The 18,728-nt window shown below is 66.2% G+C and overlaps 1 protein-coding gene across 1 annotated transcript in view; it reads left to right on the top strand.

Annotated features, from left to right (window-relative positions):
• Positions 1–18,728, top strand: part of LOC133357710 (teneurin-3-like) — a 25,330-nt gene that overhangs the window by 6,059 nt on the left and 543 nt on the right. The window contains exons 6-20 of the mRNA XM_061575803.1: positions 416–610; positions 1,169–1,372; positions 1,906–2,091; positions 5,148–5,174; positions 8,208–8,354; positions 9,099–9,345; positions 9,610–9,729; positions 10,292–10,577; positions 12,646–12,913; positions 13,203–13,346; positions 13,808–14,066; positions 14,811–14,831; positions 15,920–16,170; positions 16,970–17,130; positions 17,623–18,100. Of these exons, the coding sequence (XP_061431787.1) occupies positions 416–610; positions 1,169–1,372; positions 1,906–2,091; positions 5,148–5,174; positions 8,208–8,354; positions 9,099–9,345; positions 9,610–9,729; positions 10,292–10,577; positions 12,646–12,913; positions 13,203–13,346; positions 13,808–14,066; positions 14,811–14,831; positions 15,920–16,170; positions 16,970–17,130; positions 17,623–18,100 (2,994 nt within the window). The remainder of the gene's footprint in view (positions 1–415; positions 611–1,168; positions 1,373–1,905; positions 2,092–5,147; positions 5,175–8,207; positions 8,355–9,098; positions 9,346–9,609; positions 9,730–10,291; positions 10,578–12,645; positions 12,914–13,202; positions 13,347–13,807; positions 14,067–14,810; positions 14,832–15,919; positions 16,171–16,969; positions 17,131–17,622; positions 18,101–18,728) is intronic.

Genomic DNA, 18,728 nt, shown 5'->3' with positions numbered 1-18,728 from the left:
ACCTGTTCCCTCTCGGGGGGGATCGAGTGTTTCACCCTCGCACGCACGAGTGTGGTTTCTCTGGATCTGTCTGTACGGGATCGAGTGTTTCACCCTCTCTCACGAGTGTGTTTTCTCTGGTTCTGTCTGTACGGGATAGAGTGTTTCCTCCTCTCTCATGAGTGTGGTGTCTCTGGGTTTTTCTGTACGGGATAGAGTGTTTCACCCTCCCACGCACGCGTTAGTTTTCTCTGGTTTTGTCTGCACGGGATCGAGTGTTTCACCCTCTCTCACGAGTGTGGTTTCTCTGGCTCCCTACTCTCCCGTGCCCCCCCCCCACTCTCCGTGCCCCCCCCCCCACTCTCCCTTGCCCCCCCCTCTCCCTGCCCCCCCCCCTCTCCCTGCCCCCCCCCCTCTCCCTGCCCCCCCCCCCCAGTGTCGTGCCCCGAGCTGTGCAGCAACAACGGGGAGTACGCGCTGGGGGAGTGCCGCTGCCACACGGGCTGGAAGGGCCCCGAGTGCGACGTCCCCGCGTCCCACTGCCTGGAGCCGTCCTGCGGGGGCCACGGCGCCTGCGTCATGGGGGAGTGCGTCTGCCACGGGGGCTACAAGGGGCCCGGCTGCACCGAGGGTAGTGCCGGGGTGGGGGGGAGGGGGTGGGGGGGAGGGGGTGGGGGGGTTGGGGGGGTGGGTGGGGGTGGGAAGGGGGCAGACGCGGAGACTGACGAGAGACACGGGGAGACGTGGGAAAACGTGGAGAGACGTGGGGAGAGACACGGGGAGATTGGGGGAGACGTGGGGACACGTGGGAGAGACGTGGGGAGAGACACGGGGAGATTGGGGGAGACGTGGGGAGACGTGGGTACTGACACGGGGAGACGCGAAGAGGCTCGGGGAGACATGGAGAGAATTGGGGAGACTCAGGGAGACGCGCGGGGTGACATGGGGAGACGCAGGAGGCATGGGGAGATTCGGTGAGACTCTGCGAGACGCGTGGAGAGACACGGGGAGACGCGGGGAGAGGTGGGAAGAGGTGGGAGAGACACGGGGAGACGTGGGAGAGATGTGGAAGAGACACGGGGAGATTGGGGGAGACGTGGGGAGACTCTGGGAGACAGTTTGGTGACATGGCGTGCGCCGCCCGTGCCCCCTGTGCCTCTGCCTCTGCCCCCCGTGCGCGTGTGCGCAGTGGACTGCCTGGAGCCGGCGTGCGGGGGCCGCGGGGTGTGCGTGCGGGGCGAGTGCCGCTGCAACGCCGGCTGGGGGGGGCCCTCGTGCTCGCTGCCGCGGCCCCCCTGCCCGCACCTCTGCTCGGGACACGGCTCCAGCGAGGCGGCCGAGAGCGGCGCGTGCGAGTGCGAGCCCGGCTGGACGGGGGCCCAGTGCGAGATCGGTAACGCGCGGGAGGTCACGGGGGGGTCACGGGGGGTCACGGGGGGGCGGGGTGGTCACGTGGGGGCGGGGGACCACGGGAGGGACACCAGGGGGAGGGGATCGGGGCGGTCACGGGGGGGTTCACGGTGGGAGTCTCGAAGGGGGGTCACGGGTGGGGTCACGGGGGTCACGAGGGGGCGGGGGGTCACGGGGGGGGTCACGAGAGGGCGGGGGAGGTCATGGAGAAGGTCGCGGGGGGGCCACAGGGGTCAAGGGGGGGTCACGGGAGGGGGGGTCACGGGGAGGGTCACGGGGGGGTCACGGGGGCTCGCGTGGATTTTTCTCCTCCGGGATCCCCCTCCGCCTCTGGAATCGCCGCGACGCATTTACAACATTTGGCTGCCGCTGTAAATGTCGACGACGACGACGACGAGGAGGAGGAGGAGGAGCCACTTGTGGTTGCGGCTTAACCGTCGCCGCCGGGGAAGACAAAGGCGGCCGTGCGTGGCGTTAACCCCCCCCCCCCCCCCTCTCTCTGCGCTCGCGCCACAGAGGAGTGTGCCGAGGAGTGCGGCGAGCACGGCGCCTGCGTGGCCGGCGCCTGCCGCTGCGAGGAGGGTTGGGGGGGGCCCGGCTGCCGCCACGGGGGGTGCCCCCCGGCGTGCGGCGTCCACGGCACCTGCCGGCACGGGGCGTGCACCTGCGACGAGGGCTGGAGCGGAGACACCTGCACCATAGGTGAGGCGCGGGTGGGGAGACCTGCACCATAGGTGAGGCACGGGTGGGGAGACCTGCACCATAGGTGAGGCACGGGTGGGGAGACCTGCACCATAGGTGAGGCACGGGGGGGGAGACCTGCACCATAGGTGAGGCACGGGGGGGGAGACCTGCACCATAGGTGAGGCACGGGTGGAGACACCTGCACCATAGGTGAGGCACGGGTGGGGATACCTGCACCATAGGTGAGGCGCGGGTGGGGAGACCTGCACCATAGGTGAGGCGCAGGTGGGGATACCTGCACCATAGGTGAGGCGCGGGTGGGGAGACCTGCACCATAGGTGAGGCACGGGGGGGGAAACCTGCACCATAGGTGAGGCACGGGTGGGGAGACCTGCACCATAGGTGAGGCACGGGGGGGGAGACCTGCACCATAGGTGAGGCACGGGGGGGGAGACCTGCACCATAGGTGAGGCACGGGTGGAGACACCTGCACCATAGGTGAGGCACGGGTGGGGATAACTGCACCATAGGTGAGGCGCGGGTGGGGAGACCTGCACCATAGGTGAGGCGCAGGTGGGGATACCTGCACCATAGGTGAGGTGCGGGTGGGGAGACCTGCACCATAGGTGAGGCACGGGTGGGGAGACCTGCACCATAGGTGAGGCACGGGTGGGGAGACCTGCACCATAGGTGAGGCACGGGGGGGGAGACCTGCACCATAGGTGAGGCACGGGGGGGGAGACCTGCACCATAGGTGAGGCACGGGTGGAGACACCTGCACCATAGGTGAGGCACGGGTGGGGATAACTGCACCATAGGTGAGGCGCGGGTGGGGAGACCTGCACCATAGGTGAGGCGCAGGTGGGGATACCTGCACCATAGGTGAGGCGCGGGTGGGGAGACCTGCACCATAGGTGAGGCACGGGGGGGGAAACCTGCACCATAGGTGAGGCACGGGTGGGGAGACCTGCACCATAGGTGAGGCACGGGGGGGGAGACCTGCACCATAGGTGAGGCACGGGGGGGGAGACCTGCACCATAGGTGAGGCACGGGTGGAGACACCTGCACCATAGGTGAGGCACGGGTGGGGATAACTGCACCATAGGTGAGGCGCGGGTGGGGAGACCTGCACCATAGGTGAGGCGCAGGTGGGGATACCTGCACCATAGGTGAGGTGCGGGTGGGGAGACCTGCACCATAGGTGAGGCACGGGGGGGGAGACCTGCACCATAGGTGAGGCACGGGTGGAGACACCTGCACCATAGGTGAGGCACGGGTGGGGATAACTGCACCATAGGTGAGGCACGGGTGGGGAGACCTGCACCATAGGTGGGGCATGGGTGGGGATACCTGCACCATAGGTGAGGCGCAGGTGGGGATACCTGCACCATAGGTGAGGCACAGGTGGGGATACCTGCACCATAGGTGAGGCGCGGGTGGGGAGACCTGCACCATAAGTGAGGCACGGGGGGGGGGGAGACCTGCACCATAGGTGAGGCACGAGTGGAGATACCTGCACCATAGGTGAGGCACGGGTGGAGACACCTGCACCATAGGTGAGGCACGGGTGGAGATACCTGCACCATAGGTGAGGCACGGGTGGAGATACCTGCACCATAGGTGAGGCACGGGTGGAGATACCTGCACCATAGGTGAGGCACGGGTGGAGATACCTGCACCATAGGTGAGGCACAGGTGAGACATCTCCACCATAGGTGAGGCATGAGGGGGACACCTGTGTAGTGGGTTTGTATGGAGACGGAGTATTGGTCGCAGGCAACACGTTTATCATACAACGTAACAGCAACAAACACTCGGTCCCTAACACGAAGGGGTATTGGCCCCTTCCACCCACAACCTAGGCAGGAGGTACAGCCTCTGGGCTAACGTACCCTAGCCACTGGGCAGAGGTCGCAACCGGTTACCCAATACCCGTACCCTACCCGATACCCGTACCCTACCCGATACCCGGCTACTCGTAGCCGGCCAGGTATGGGTAGCCGTTTGCGACCCTGGTGCGGCCGGGTACGGGTAGGCCGTGAGTCACTGGTGAGTAACCGTTTGTCACTCATTTCAGGTAGGGTACGGGTACGGGTAGGGAACGGGTACCCATTTGCGACCCTGGTGCGGCCGGGTACGGGTACGGGTAAGGAATCAAAACCCGTTTGCGACCTCTGCCACTGGGCCTAACTGCTCCTGGAGCCCTCCGGCTAGCGGGGCCTAGGGCAGGCTGACTGGCTTCAGGCGGCTTCTGGAACGTCGGCTTGAGGCGAACTGCCTCAGCCACTCTGGGGGGGTCCGCCTTTTATGGGGCTCCCAGGGTCACCCCGGGTCACCCCGCCCCTGGCCACGCCCACCATCTGGAGCCTTCTCGAAGGACCTGGATTGTTGCGCAATCCCCCCCCCAGCCCCCACCCGGGGGGCCTGGGATGCCCCCCTCCGGTTCCCAACCGCCCCCCCCCCCCGGGGATGCCTGACCTCCGAGTCCTGCTCGTCACAGGTCGGACTCGCTACTGCCCCCTGTTGGGCCCTGACTGGAAGTACCATCTTCTTGGTTCTTTCGGTAAAGTCACGTAGAAGGGAAATAATAAAAATATTAAACATCATAAAATACAATTCTCACGACGTTTCGGCCACAACGCAAGCAGCCGTCCTCAGGTGAAGAACAGGTCTGTCGGAAAGACAGCGTCTGAATGAGCACCACAAAGCTTGGCAGCGTATATTTAAGCTGGGTTAGGGGAGGAAGGGCGCCTTGACAAATACATTTGCATATCAACAGATGAATTTAGCATATTCATGGAAAATGCAGATATGGGATTAGTCATATTATGCCCGTGCATTATGTATGGCAGTCGCAGTTCAACCAAAGTGGTGGCGGCGTATTACGCCCAACAATTACCCACCACACCTGCACCATAGGTGAGACACAGGTGGGGACACCTGCCACCATAGGTGAGACGGTGGGGCACAGGTGGGAGAGCAGCTTGGAGCTTGGAGGGGTGGGGGCTACGCTCAAATTCACCGCTCGCCAATTCACCTGTACGCACCGGTGCGTGTGTGCGTGTCTCCCCAGCCTACTACATGGACAACGTGGTGAAAGGTGAGACCCGATTCGCACGCGATGGCGCCAGGCACAGCCTCGCTCTCTCGCGATGGCACCAGGCACAGCCTCGCTCTCTCGCGATGGCACCAGGCACAGCCTCGCTCTCTCGCGATGGCACCAGGCACAGCCTCGCTCTCTCGCGATGGCACCAGGCACAGTCTCGCTCTCTCGCGATGGCGCCAGGCACAGTCTCGCTCTCTCGCGATGGCACCAGGCACAGCCTCGCTCTCTCGCGATGGCACCAGGCACAGTCTCGCTCTCTCGCGATGGCACCAGGCACAGCCTCGCTCTCTCGCGATGGCACCAGGCACAGCCTCGCTCTCTCGCGATGGCACCAGGCACAGTCTCGCTCTCTCGCGATGGCACCAGGCACAGTCTCGCTCTCTCGCGATGGCACCAGGCACAGTCTCGCTCTCTCGCGATGGCACCAGGCACAGTCTCGCTCTCTCGCGATGGCACCAGGCACAGCCTCGCTCTCTCGCGATGGCACCAGGCACAGTCTCGCTCTCTCGCGATGGCACCAGGCACAGTCTCGCTCTCTCGCGATGGCACCAGGCACAGTCTCGCTCTCTCGCGATGGCACCAGGCACAGCCTCGCTCTCTCGCGATGGCACCAGGCACAGTCTCGCTCTCTCGCGATGGCACCAGGCACAGCCTCGCTCTCTCGCGATGGCACCAGGCACAGTCTCGCTCTCTCGCGATGGCACCAGGCACAGTCTCGCTCTCTCGCGATGGCACCAGGCACAGTCTCGCTCTCTCGCGATGGCACCAGGCACAGTCTCGCTCTCTCGCGATGGCACCAGGCACAGCCTCGCTCTCTCGCGATGGCACCAGGCACAGTCTCGCTCTCTCGCCAATCTGCTCCACGTTCAGGCCCCGCCAAGGGCACCTCGCGTTCGGCGAGCGGACAGACCCGCGCCCGTAACGTTTTCGCGTGCGCATCAGATCACCGTCCTCGTCGCCCGCGTCTCCCTGCGTGTCTCCCACGTGTCTCCCCACGTGTCTCCCCTCGTGTCTCCCCCGCGTCTCCCCCGTGTGTCTCCCCACGCATCTCCCCCGCGTCTCCCTCGTGTCTCCCCACGCGTCTCCCCCCGTGTCTCCCCCCGCGTCTCCCCACGCCCCCCGTGTCTCCCCCGCGTCTTCCCCCGTGTCTCCCCCCGCGTCTCCCCCCGTGTCTCTCCCCGCATCTCCCCCCGTGTCTCTCCCCACGTGTCTCCCCCGTGTCTCCCCACGCTTCCCCCGCGTCTCCCCCGCGTCTCCCCACGCGTCTCCCCCGTGTCTCTCTCCCCGTGTCTCCCCACGCGTCTCCCCACGCATCTCCCCACGCGTCTCCCCCGTGTCTCTCTCCCCGTGTCTCCCCACGCGTCTCCCACGCGTCTCCCCACGGATCTCCCCCGTGTCTCTCTCCCCGTGTCTCCCCACGCGTCTCCCCACGCATCTCCCCACGCGTCTCCCCCGTGTCTCTCTCCCCGTGTCTCCCCACGCGTCTCCCCACGCATCTCCCCACGCGTCTCCCCCGTGTCTCTCTCCCCGTGTCTCCCCACGCATCTCCCCACGCGTCTCCCCCGTGTCTCTCTCCCCGTGTCTCCCCACGCGTCTCCCCACGCATCTCCCCACGCGTCTCCCCCGTGTCTCTCTCCCCGTGTCTCCCCACGCGTCTCCCACTCGTCTCCCCACGCATCTCCCCACGCATCTCCCCCGTGTCTCTCTCCCCGTGTCTCCCCACGCGTCTCCCCACGCATCTCCCCACGCGTCTCCCCCGTGTCTCTCTCCCCGTGTCTCCCCACGCGTCTCCCCACGCACCTCCCCTCGCGTCTCCCCCGTGTCTCTCTCCCCGTGTCTCCCCACGCGTCTCCCACTCGTCTCCCCACGCATCTCCCCACGCATCTCCCCCGTGTCTCTCTCCCCGTGTCTCCCCACGCGTCTCCCCACGCATCTCCCCACGCGTCTCCCCCGTGTCTCTCCCCACGCGTCTCCCCCGTGTCTCTCTCCCCGTGTCTCCCCACGCGTCTCCCACGCGTCTCCCCACGCATCTCCCCACGCGTCTCCCCCGTGTCTCTCTCCCCGTGTCTCCCCACGCGTCTCCCCACGCATCTCTCCACGCGTCTCCCCCGTGTCTCTCTCCCCGTGTCTCCCCACGCGTCTCCCCACGCATCTCCCCACGCGTCTCCCCCGTGTCTCTCTCCCCGTGTCTCCCCACGCGTCTCCCACTCGTCTCCCCACGCATCTCCCCACGCGTCTCCCCCGTGTCTCTCTCCCCGTGTCTCCCCACGCGTCTCCTCATTCGTCTCCCCCATGTCTCCCCCCGCGTCTCCCCACGCATCTCTCCCACGTGTCTTCCCCGCGTCTCTCCCCACGTCTCCTCCGTGTCTCCCCACGCGTCTCCTCATTCGTCTCCCCCGTGTCTCCCCCCGCGTCTCCCCACGCATCTCTCCCACGTGTCTCCCCCGCGTCTCTCCCCACGTCTCCTCCGTGTCTCCCCACGCGTCTCCTCATTTGTCTCCCCCGTGTCTCCCCCCGCGTCTCCCCACGCATCTCTCCCACGTGTCTCCCCCGCGTCTCTCCCCACGTCTCCCCCGTGTCTCTCCTCGTGTCTCCCCCCGCGTCTCCCCCCGTGTCTCTCCCCGCATCTCCCCCGTGTCGATATTCCAGTTCGGGAATGGAAGTCAGACGCACACAGAGCAACGGGACGACGACTCGCGCTGCATGTTGTTGTTGTTGCCATCGTTGTTGTTGTGGTGGTTGTGGTTGTTGTGGTGTTTGTTGTTGCCATCGTTGTTGTTGTGGTGGTTGTGGTTGTTGTGGTGTTTGTTGTTGTCATCGTTGTTGTGGTGGTTGTTGTCATCGTTGTTGTAGTGGTGGTGGTAGTTGTCATCGTTGTGGTGGTTGTTATCAGTGTTACTGTTGTGATTGTTATCATCATCATCGTCGTTGTTGTTGTTGTTGTCATTGCTGCTGTTGTTGTTGTTGTTGTCGTCATTGCTGTTGCTGCTGCTGTTGTTGTCGTCATTGTTGTTGTTGTCGTCACAGAGGGCTGTCCGTCGCTGTGCTCGGAGCACGGCCGCTGCTCGCTGGGCCACGGCGGGTGGCGCTGCCTCTGCGAGTCGGGCTGGAGGGGCAGCGCGTGCGACGTGGCCGCCGAGACCGCGTGCGGGGACGGCAGGGACGACGACGCCGGTAGGGGGGGGGGGTGGTGGGGGGGGTGGGGGGGGGGTGGTGGGGGGGGGGGGTGGGGGGGGGTGGTGGGGTTAGTGGGGGTGGTGGTGGGGTTGGAGGTGGTGGGGGTGGAGTTGGAGGTGGTGGGGGTGGAGTTGGAGGTGGGGTTGGAGGTGATGGGGTGGGGGGGGTGGGGGGGTGGGGGTGGGGTTGGAGGTGGGGGGGGTGGGGGGGGTGGGGGTGGGGTTGGAGGTGGGGGGGTGGTGGAGGTGGTGGGGGTGGAGTTGGGGGTGGGGGTGGTGGAGTTGGAGGTGGTGGGGGTGGAGTTGGGGGTGGGTTTGGAGGTGGTGGGGGTGGTGGGGGTGGTGGTTGGGGTGGTGGTCGATTGTGAACCATTGACGCGATACCGGTTCGTGCCGAGGCACGCTGCCCGTTCCCAGCGCGCTACGCAATGTGTCCACTACTCGGCTCGCAGAGGTCAGCTCCACGCTTGACCTCTTCCACGGCTGGGCTCTCTCTGTCTCTACCCGCTCCCTCCCCTCTCATCCCTCCCACCCCTCATCTCATCCCATCCCCCCTCATCCCATCCCCTCCCTCCCCTCCCCTGCCCCCTCCCCTCCCCTGCCCCCTCCCCTGCCCCCTCCCCTCCCCTGCCCCCTCCCCCTCCCCTGCCCCCTCCCCTGCCCCCTCCCCTGCCCCCTCCCCTGCCCCCTCCCCCTCCCCTGCCCCCTCCCCTCCCCTTCCCCCTCCCCTCGCCGCCACCAGACGGCCTCACCGACTGCCTGGACCCCGACTGCTGCGTGCAGCCGTCGTGCCGTGCGGCCCCGACCTGCCGTGGCTCCCCGGACCCGGCGACGCTGCTGAGGCGGCCGCGGCCCGGCTCGGCCACGGCGCGCGCCGGGCCCGGCCGGGGCCGCGGGTGGCCCCCGGCCTCCTTCTGGGAGCGCGTCGGCTTCCTGCTCGGCAGGGACAGCGTGCACGTGGTGCCCGGAGAGAACCCCTTCGATAGCAGGTGGGGTGCGGGGGGGGTGGGGGGAGTGGGGGGGTGTGAGGGGGGGGGTGTGGGGGGTGTGGGGGGGAGTGTGAGGGGGGTGTGGGGGGAGTGTGGGGGGGTGAGGTGAGGGGGTGAGGGAGAGAGAGGCAGTCGTCACGTGACACGCCAATCCCGAGCGCCGTGACTTCGCCAGTCGAGGGCGAAGATCTGACCCCTGACCCTTAACCTCCACCCCCCCGCCTCCCTCCCACCCACCACCCGTGACCCCCCCCCCTCCCCCAGCCGAGTGTGCGTGATCCGGGGTCAGGTGACCACGGCGGACGGCTCCCCGCTGGTCGGGGTCAACGTGAGCTTTGTGGGGCTGCCCGCCCTGGGCTTCACGCTCACTCGGCACGACGGATAGTGAGTGGGGGGGCGGGGGGGGTCACTGGAGAGGGTCACCGGGGGTTACATGGGGAGGGGTCACTGGAGAGGGTCACCCGGGGTCACTGGAGAGGGTCACCCGGGGTCACATGGGGGGGAGGGGTCACTGGAGAGGGTCACCCGGGATCACATGGGGAGGGGAGGGGTCACTGGAGAGGGTCACCCGGGGTCACATGGGGGGGGAGGGGTCACTGGAGAGGGTCACCCGGGGTCACATGGGAAGGGGAGGGGTCACTGGAGAGGGTCACCCGGGGTCACCCGGGGTCACATGGGGGGGGAGGGGTCACTGGAGAGGGTCACCCGGGGTCACATGGGGGGGGGGAGGGGTCACTGGAGAGGGTCACCCGGGGTCACATCGGGGGGGGGAGGGGTGGAGCGGGGGAGGTCACGGAGACACGGGGGAATGGGGTCAGGGGGAACAGGGGGACACGGGTAGACAGCGACACACAACCCATCCTCCCAGCAAGTCCCTCTCGGCGCCGTCAACTCCCCCCTCCCTCCCCCCGCTCCCCCCCCCTCCCTCCCCCGCCCCCCCCGGCAGCTTCGACCTTCTGGCCGAGGGCGGCGGGTCAGTGGCGCTGCGTCTGGAGCGGCCCCCGTTCGTGGTGCGCGTGCGCTGGGTGCGCCTGCCCTGGCGACGGCTGCTGGTGCTCGAGCCGCTGGTTCTGCGGCGCGAGCAGAACGAGATCCCCAGCTGCGACCGCTCGGGGCTGGAGCAGCCGGACCCCGTGGTGCTCGCCTGGCCACCAGCCGGGGTCCATGCCGAGCCCCACGTGGGGGCGGGGGGAGGGGAGGGCGCCGGCGAGGACGTGCTGCCGCTCACGCAGGTGAGGAGGGTGGTGAGCAGGGTGGTGAGGAGGGTGGTGAGGAGGGTGGTGAGGAGGGTGGTGAGGAGGTGGTGAGGAGGTGGTGAGGAGGTGGTGAGGAGGGTGGTGAGGGGGTGGTGAGGGGGTGGTGAGGAGGTGGTGAGGAGGGTGGTGAGGAGGGTGGTGAGGGGGGTGGTGAGGAGGGTGGTGAGGAGGGTGGTGAGGAGGGTGGTGAGGAGGGTGGTGAGGAGGGTGGTGAGGGGGGTGAGTAGGTGGTGAGGAGGGTGGTGAGGAGGTGGTGAGGAGGGTGGAGGGGGGGTGGTGAGGAGGGTGGTGAGGAGGGTGGTGAGGAGGGTGGTGAGGAGGGTGGTGAGGAGGGTGGTGAGGAGGTGGTGAGGAGGGTGGTGAGGGGGTGGTGAGGGCGGTGAGGAGGGTGGTGAGGAGGTGGTGAGGAGGGTGGTGAGGAGGTGGTGAGGAGGGTGGTGAGGAGCGGTGGTGGTGAGGAGGATGGTGACGGGGGTGGTGAGGAGGTGGTGAGGAGGTGAGGAGGTGGTGAGGAGGGAGGTGAGGAGGGTGGTGAGGAGGGTGGTGAGGGTGGTGAGGAGGGTGGTGAGGAGGGTGGTGAGGAGGGTGGTGAGGAGGTGGTGAGGAGAGTGGTGAGGAGGTGGTGAGGAGGGTGGTGAGGGGGTGGTGAGGAGGGTGGTGAGGAGGGCGGTGAGGTTTGAGTGGGGTGGGGTGGGGTGAGGACACGGTGGTGGATGGGGGTGGTGATGATGGTGGGGGTGATGGTGGTCGCGATGGTTGATGGGTTGATGGTGGTGGTGATGGTGGTGGTGATGGTGGTGGGGGTAATAGTGGCAGCGGAGGTGATGGTGGTGGAGGCGATGATGGTTGCAGTGTAGCGGTTAGCGCTACGAACCTGGTGACCCGAGTTCGATTCCCGCTCACGGTCAACGCCGGTGACGATTATCTGAACCGGTCCTGGGCCTCCCCTAGGTCGACTCAGCCTCAAATGAGTACCCGATGCGGTGTGTGGTAAACATCGTCACTGGGGAGACAAAGGCGGCCGGGCGTGGTGCTGGCCACCCACCCCCTCGTGTGCCGTGCCGGCCTTCATAGGTGCTGCTCGCTAACAGCACTTGCCCCTATAGTCTGTGAAGGCTACACGGGGGATCTTTGTGTTTGGTCGTGAGCCACCCACCCCGCTGACGGGGAGCAGCCCTTACCATGGGCCTTAGGGGCCGTCCATAAATGACGTCACGCACCTGGGGGGGGGGAGGGGGTCAGACATTTGTGACGATGTGTGACGATGGGGGTGGGTTTGAGAAATGTGACGTCACATCAAAATGCGCAACTTTAAATAAATATAGACAACACGTTCTACTTAACTAAATAGACTTTTTAATGAATGTTTTCTCCTACAACATCAGAGTGCAGCGCCACATTAAACACGCACTACAATGACAATAGTTTAAAGCGATTTGAAGCATGTTTTTTTTTTTTTCGGGGGGGGGGGGCAGAACTTTGTGACGTCATATTTGAGGGGGGGGGGGTCTGACTTTTTGTGACGCCGTGTGACGAAGGGTGGGGGGGGGGGTCAAAAATCGTCAAAAATCGCTTACTACAGCCCTTTCCACGACCCTTACCATGCACCTTTAACCATTGCCCTTACCACGACCTTTACCATGACCTTACCGCGGTTCCGTAAGGCCCCTCTAGCGGCCCACGCCCAACGTTTTATTTTCGTTGTTGTCCGATGGCCCCCCGTTGTCTCCTCCCCCCCCGCCCCCCACAGACGCTGCGCGTGCGGCTGCCGGTGCACTCACTCACACACACTTACACACACTCACACTTACACACACTCACACTTACACACAATTACATACACTCACACTTACACACTCACTCACACACACTTACACACACTCACACTTACACACTCACTCACACACACTTACACACTCACTCACACACACTTACACACACTCACACTTACACACACTCACACACACTTACACACACACACACCTACACACACTCACACTTACACACTCACTCACGCCCCGGTTGCCCCCCCCGCCCCCCACAGACGCTGCGCGTGCGGCTGCCGGTGCCGGGCTCGTCGCTGCGCCTCTCCTACCGCAGCGACGGCGCCCCGGCGCGCCGCTCGCTGCTGCGGCTGCTGCTGACGCCGGCGGCGCCCCCGGCGCGCCTCGCCACCGTGCGGCTCCTCCTGGCGGTGGAGGGGCGGCTGCTGGAGCGGCGCTTCCCGCCGGCGCCTCGCCTCGCACACACCCTGGCCTGGGACCGCACCGACGCCTACGGCTCGCGGGTCTACGGCACCGCACACGCCGTCGGTACGGCGCGCGGGAGCGTGGGGGGTCAGCTGTGAGTGGAGGCTGTCTCTGACTGGTGGTGTGGGTGGGCTGTGATTGGTCGCTGTCTCTACCTGGCAGTGTGGGTGGGCTGTGATTGGTCACTGTCTCTGACTGGCAGTGTGGGTGGGCTGTGATTGGACGCTGTCTCTACCTGGCGGTGTGGGTGGGCTGTGATTGGTCGCTGTCTCTACCTGGCGGTGTGGGTGGGCTATGAGTGGGTGGGCTATGAGTGGGTGGGCTATGAGTGGACGCTGTCTCTGCCCCGCAGTGTGGGTGGGCTATGAGTACACGGGCTGTGCCGAACTGGTGCTGTGGGAGCGCCGTGCGGTGGAGCTGCCGGCGTTCCCCCTGGAGCCGTCCGGGATCGCCGGGTGGAGCCTGGAGCCGCACCACGCCCTGGACGTGCCCAGCGGTGCGTCCACACCCCACGTGACCCCCCCCCACACCCCACGTGACCCCCCCCCCTCCCACACCCCACGTGACCCCCCCCACACCCCACGTGTCCCCCCCCCCCCCCCGTGTGTTGTTCCTCCCCCCCCTCCCGTGTCCCCCTGTGTCTCCCTTTGTGTCCCCCTGTGTGGAACACGGGGACACGGTAACACAGAGATACAAGGGACAGGGCATATGGGGACAGGGGGACACAGGGACACGGGGTCAAGGGGTGACGGGGTCACGGTGACACGGGTAACACGGGGGACATGGTGACACGGTGATATTGGAACAGCGGGACAGGGGGACATGCAGTCACGATCCGTGCGGTACTACCCTGCGAATCGCAGGAGGGTGACAGCATCCTGCCCGTGTGTCTACCCCTCCCCCCCTCCCCCCCCCGCCCCCCCGCCCCCCCCGCCCCCCCGCCCCCCTCCGCATCAGGCATCCTGCACCGCGGCGACGGCTCATCGCTTTCGCTGCGCTCCCAGCCGCCGGTCATCTCGACGTTCGTGGGCTCCGGGCGGCGCCGCCCTCTCTCGTGCCCCCCGCCGGGGGGCTGCCGGGGCCCCGCCGAGTCGGCGCGGCTGCTGGCGCCGGTGGCGCTGGCGTGCGGCGCGGACGGCGCTGTCTACGTGGGGGACTACAACCTGGTGCGGCGCGTGGAGCCCGCCGGGAACGTGAGCACCGTCATGGAGCTCAGGTGAGCGGGGGGGGGGGGCGCACGGGTACACGGGGAGTCACGGGGAGACGTGGGATGACGCGGGGAGACACACTGGGAGACACAGGGAAGCACAAGGGGAGACACAGGGCGTGTGCGGGAGACACAGGGAGACACGGGGACTCATGCGGAGACATGGGGAGATACGCGGTGAGACACGCGGGGAGACACACGGGGAGACAGGAGACACGGGGAGACACATGGGGAGACACACGGGGAGACACACGGGGAGACACACGGGGAGACATGCGGGCAGACTCAGGGAAACGCAAGGAGACACAGAGCGTGCGGGGGAGACAGGGAGACACGGGGACTCATGGGGAGATACATGGTGAGACACGCGGGGAGGCACACGGGGAGACAGGAGACACGGGGAGACACATGGGGAGACACACTGGGAGACACAGGGAAGCACAAGGGGAGACACGGGGACTCATGCGGAGACACGGGGACTCATGCGGAGACATGGGGAGATACATGGTGAGATACGCGGGGAGACACACGGGGAGATGGGAGACACGGGGAGACACATGGGGAGACACAGGGCGTGCAGGGGAGACACAGGGAGACAGGGAGACACGGGGACTCATGGGGAGACACACGGGGAGACACGAGGGGGTGACACACGGGCAAACTGACATTCAGGGACGCGCACTGGAGGAGCACGTGGTGACCATGTGTGCCTGACCCCCCCCCACCCTCTGCCCCTGTGCCTCCCATCAGCAGGAGTAAAGAGTTCAAGCACAGGTGAGCGTGGCCCTGTGGGGGTTAATGCACTTCACAGGTGCTGCTACTCGCTGACAGCACTTGCCCCAACAGTCTGTTACAGGCTACACGGGGGATCTTTGTCTTTGGGCGTGAGCCACCCACCCCCGCTGACGGGGCATTCCGAGCGTCGTGGGTCGCTCTCGGTTCCAACCCCGGCGGGCCGCCCTAGTTAATGCCGCGGCGGGGCGCGTCAGCCCGAGATGCCGCCCGTCGTACGTTTCGCGGTACAGGGTCGGAGCCCCCCGCCCACCCCCCAACCACCACATGGCGTGAAACTACGAGGAGCAGCCCTTACCATGGGGCTTACCATGGTGCTTACTGCAGCCCTTACCACGACCTTTACCATGGCCGTTACTACAGCCCTTACCACGACCCTTACCACGACCCTTACCATGGCCCTTACGATGGTCCTTACTACAGCCCTTACCACGACCTTTACCATGGTTCTTACCATGGCCCTTACTACAGCCCTTACCACGACCTTTACCATGGCCATTACTACAGCCCTTACCACCACCCTTACCATGGCCATTACTACAGCCCTTACCACCACCCTTACCATGGCCCTTACCATGGTCCTTACGATGGTCCTTACCACGACCCTTACCATACGGAGGATCTTTGTCCTTTAGTTATGGCGCGCTGCGCTACGAACCCGGCGACCCGAGTTCGATTCCCGCTCACGGCCACCACCGATACCGTTGACGATTGTCGGAACCGGTCCTGGGCCTCCCCTAGGTCGACTCAGCCTCGAATGAGTACCCGGTGCGGATGTGTCGTAGACGTCGCCACTACGGAAGACAAAGGCGGCCGGTCGTGGTGCTGGCAACCCACGACCCCCTCGCGTGTGCCACCGTGCCGGCCTTCGTAGAAGCCCGCTGACAGCACTTGCCCCAATAGTCTGTTCAGGCTACAGGGGGAAGGACGGGGGTCTTCGTGCTCCTGTGTGTTCCGGCCTTCGTAGGCGCTGCTCCGCCAGCAGCAGCAGCAGCAGCACTTGCCCCTACGGCCTAGTGAAAGGCTACCTGGGCGGGTGGGGACCCCCTTTGCCTCTGTGCCCCCCGCAGCGCGACGCCGGCTCACAAGTACTACGTGGCCGTGTGCCCCGTGACGGGCGCCGTCATCGTGTCGGACGGCGCCACGCGCCGCCTCTACCGCGTGCGCCCGATGCCGGCGGGCGGCGACGACGGAGGGCCGCCCCCGCCGGTGGCGCCGGCCGAGGTGCTGGCGGGCACCGGCGAGCAGTGCCTGCCCATGGACGGCGCCAAGTGCGGCGACGGAGGCCGCGCCACGGCCGCCAGCCTCAACCAGCCCCGCGGTGAGACGCACGCACGTGTGTGGTGAGCGGTGAGACGCACGTGCGGTGAGCGGTGAGCCGCACACACGCGGTGAGCGGTGAGATGCATGCACGCGTGGTGAGCGGTGAGTGGTGAGCGGCGAGCGGTGAGCGGTGAGACGCACGCACGCGTGGTGAGCGGTGAGCGGTGAGACGCACGCACGCGTGTGGTGAGCGGTGAGTGGTGAGCGGCGAGCGGCGAGTGGTGAGCGGTGAGCGGTGAGCAGTGAGACGCACGCACGCGCGATGAGCGGTGAGACGCACGCACACGCGTGGTGAGCGGTGAGACGCACGCACGCGTGGTGAGCGGCGAGCGGCGAGCGGCGAGCGGTGAGCGGTGAGCGGTGAGACGCACGCACACGCGTGGTGAGCGGTGAGCCGCACACACGCGCGTGGTGAGCGGTGAGCCGCACGCACGCGCGTGGTGAGCGGTCAGACGCACGCACGCGTGGTGAGCGACGAGCGGCGAGCGGCGAGCGGCGAGGGGACTGCATGGGAAAGCCTGGAAGCTCAGCTCGTTGCATCACGTGGGTCCACATGTCCCTGTATACTCAGGTCCCCCTCCCGTGCCCACCCTCCACTTCAACCATGGCCCCTGTCCCCTACCATGCCCCTCCCTTCATTCCCCCCACGCCCTCCCATGCCCCCCCGTGCCCCCCCCCTGAACTCACATGTCCCCTACCATGCCCCTCCCTTCATTCCCCCCCCCCCCTCCCATTCCCCCCCCGTGCCCCCCCCCGTGCCCCCCCCGTGCCCCCCCCCGTGCGCCCCCCCCCCCCAGGCGTGGCGGTGGACGAGCGGGGCCTCGTCTACTTTGTGGACGGCAGCTCGGTGCGCCGCGTGGACCAGAACGGCGCCATCTCCACCGTGCTCGGCTCCACGGGACTCGCCGCCGCCTCCGCTCGCCCGCTCAGCTGCGGGGACTCCATGGACGCCGCGCAGGTCGGAGCCCCGGGGGTCGCGCGCTCCTCGGGTCGCCAGGGGCGACGGGGTAACGGGTCGCCGGGGGCGCCGGGGGCGACGGGGTCGCCGGGGGCGACGGGGTCGCCGGGGGCGACGGGGTCGCCGGGAAAACGAGTCACCGGAGAAACGGGTCGCCGGCGGCGATGGGGAGCGACGGGGTCGCCGGGGAAACGGGTCGCCGGGTCGCATGGTTATCAGGTTAACAGGGCCATGGGTCACCGGGGTGACGGGTTACCGGGGTGACGGGTCACCAGGTCGCCCAGTTGTCAGGTCAACGGATGCAATGGGTCATCGGGTCACCCAATCATCAGGTCACCAGGGCGCTGGGTTTCAAGGTCACTGGGTCATAGAGGCACTGGGTTGCTGGATCACTGGGTCACCGGGCCCACCGAGCGCCCGCGCGTCGAGTCTCCGCGCCACCGGCCCCCGCCGCCTCCTCTCCGTGACCCCTCCACCTCCTCCCCCTCCCAGGTGCGTCTGGAGTGGCCCACGGACCTGGCCGTGAGCCCGCTGGACAACTCGCTGCTGGTGCTGGACAACGGCGTCGTGCTGCAGGTGTGGGACGGGCGCCGCGCCCGCGTCGTGGCCGGGCGCCCGCTGCACTGCACGGCGCCCGGCGGCGTCGAGGCGCCGGCTCCGCCGCTTGCGCCGCCGCCGGCACCGCGCTCGCCGCTGCAGTCGCCGGTGGCGCTGGCCGTGTCGCCGGACGGAGCGCTGCACGTGGCCGAGACGGACGGGCGCCGGCTGCACCGCGTGCGGCGCGTGGCGCCCGAGGGCGGCGCCGTCACCGTCGCGGGAGGCGTCTCGCCGTGCGACTGCGGCGCCGAGTCTGGCGCCGGCGCTGCGGCCGTGGCGACCGGCGCCGGACCGCCCGCCGCGGCCTCTTCCTCCTCCTCGTCGTCTTCGTCGTCTTCGTCGTCATCTTCGTCATCTCCGCCGTCGTCGTCCAGTGAGTATTCCCGCTGCGGCGCTGCGGTGGCGCATGGAGGCACCGAGTTCGATGCCGGGTCCTGGCGACGCCTGCTGAGTATTTGGGGTTTGCGTGGTCTCCCCCTCGGACTGGGCGATTCTGGACACGTTTGTTTCGTTGTGAGAGCCCTCCGCCACCCGACGCAGCCAGGCAAATCGCCGCGCGGCGCACGGATCGCTTAAAATTTTGCCGCCAATTCGTGAGAGCGACTCCCACCACCATCTGCCTGTTGTTGATATTTGTTGATGATGTTTGTTGATGTTGTTGTTGATGTTGATGTTGTTGTTGTCGATGTGGTTGATGTTGATGTTGTTGTTGATGTTGTTGTCGATGATGTTGTTGTTGATGTTGTTGTTGTTGTCGATGATGTTGTTGTTGATGTTGTTGATGTTGTTGATGTTGTTGATGTTGATGTTGTTGATGTTGTTGTTGTCGATGATGTTGTTGTTGATGTTGTTGTTGTTGATGTTGTTGTTGTCGATGATGTTGTTGTTGATGTTGTTGTTGTTGATGTTGTTGTTGTTGTTGCCGATGATGTTGTTGTTGATGTTGTTGATGTTGTTGTTGTCGATGATGTTGTTGTTGATGTTGTTGATGTTGTTGTTGT

The sequence above is a fragment of the Lethenteron reissneri genome, chromosome 59 (genome assembly GCF_015708825.2).
Source record: "Lethenteron reissneri isolate LAM-NWPU_2019-01 chromosome 59, ASM1570882v1, whole genome shotgun sequence".
Lineage (NCBI taxonomy): Eukaryota > Metazoa > Chordata > Hyperoartia > Petromyzontiformes > Petromyzontidae > Lethenteron > Lethenteron reissneri.
This window is presented reverse-complemented; position numbering and strand designations above follow the sequence as displayed.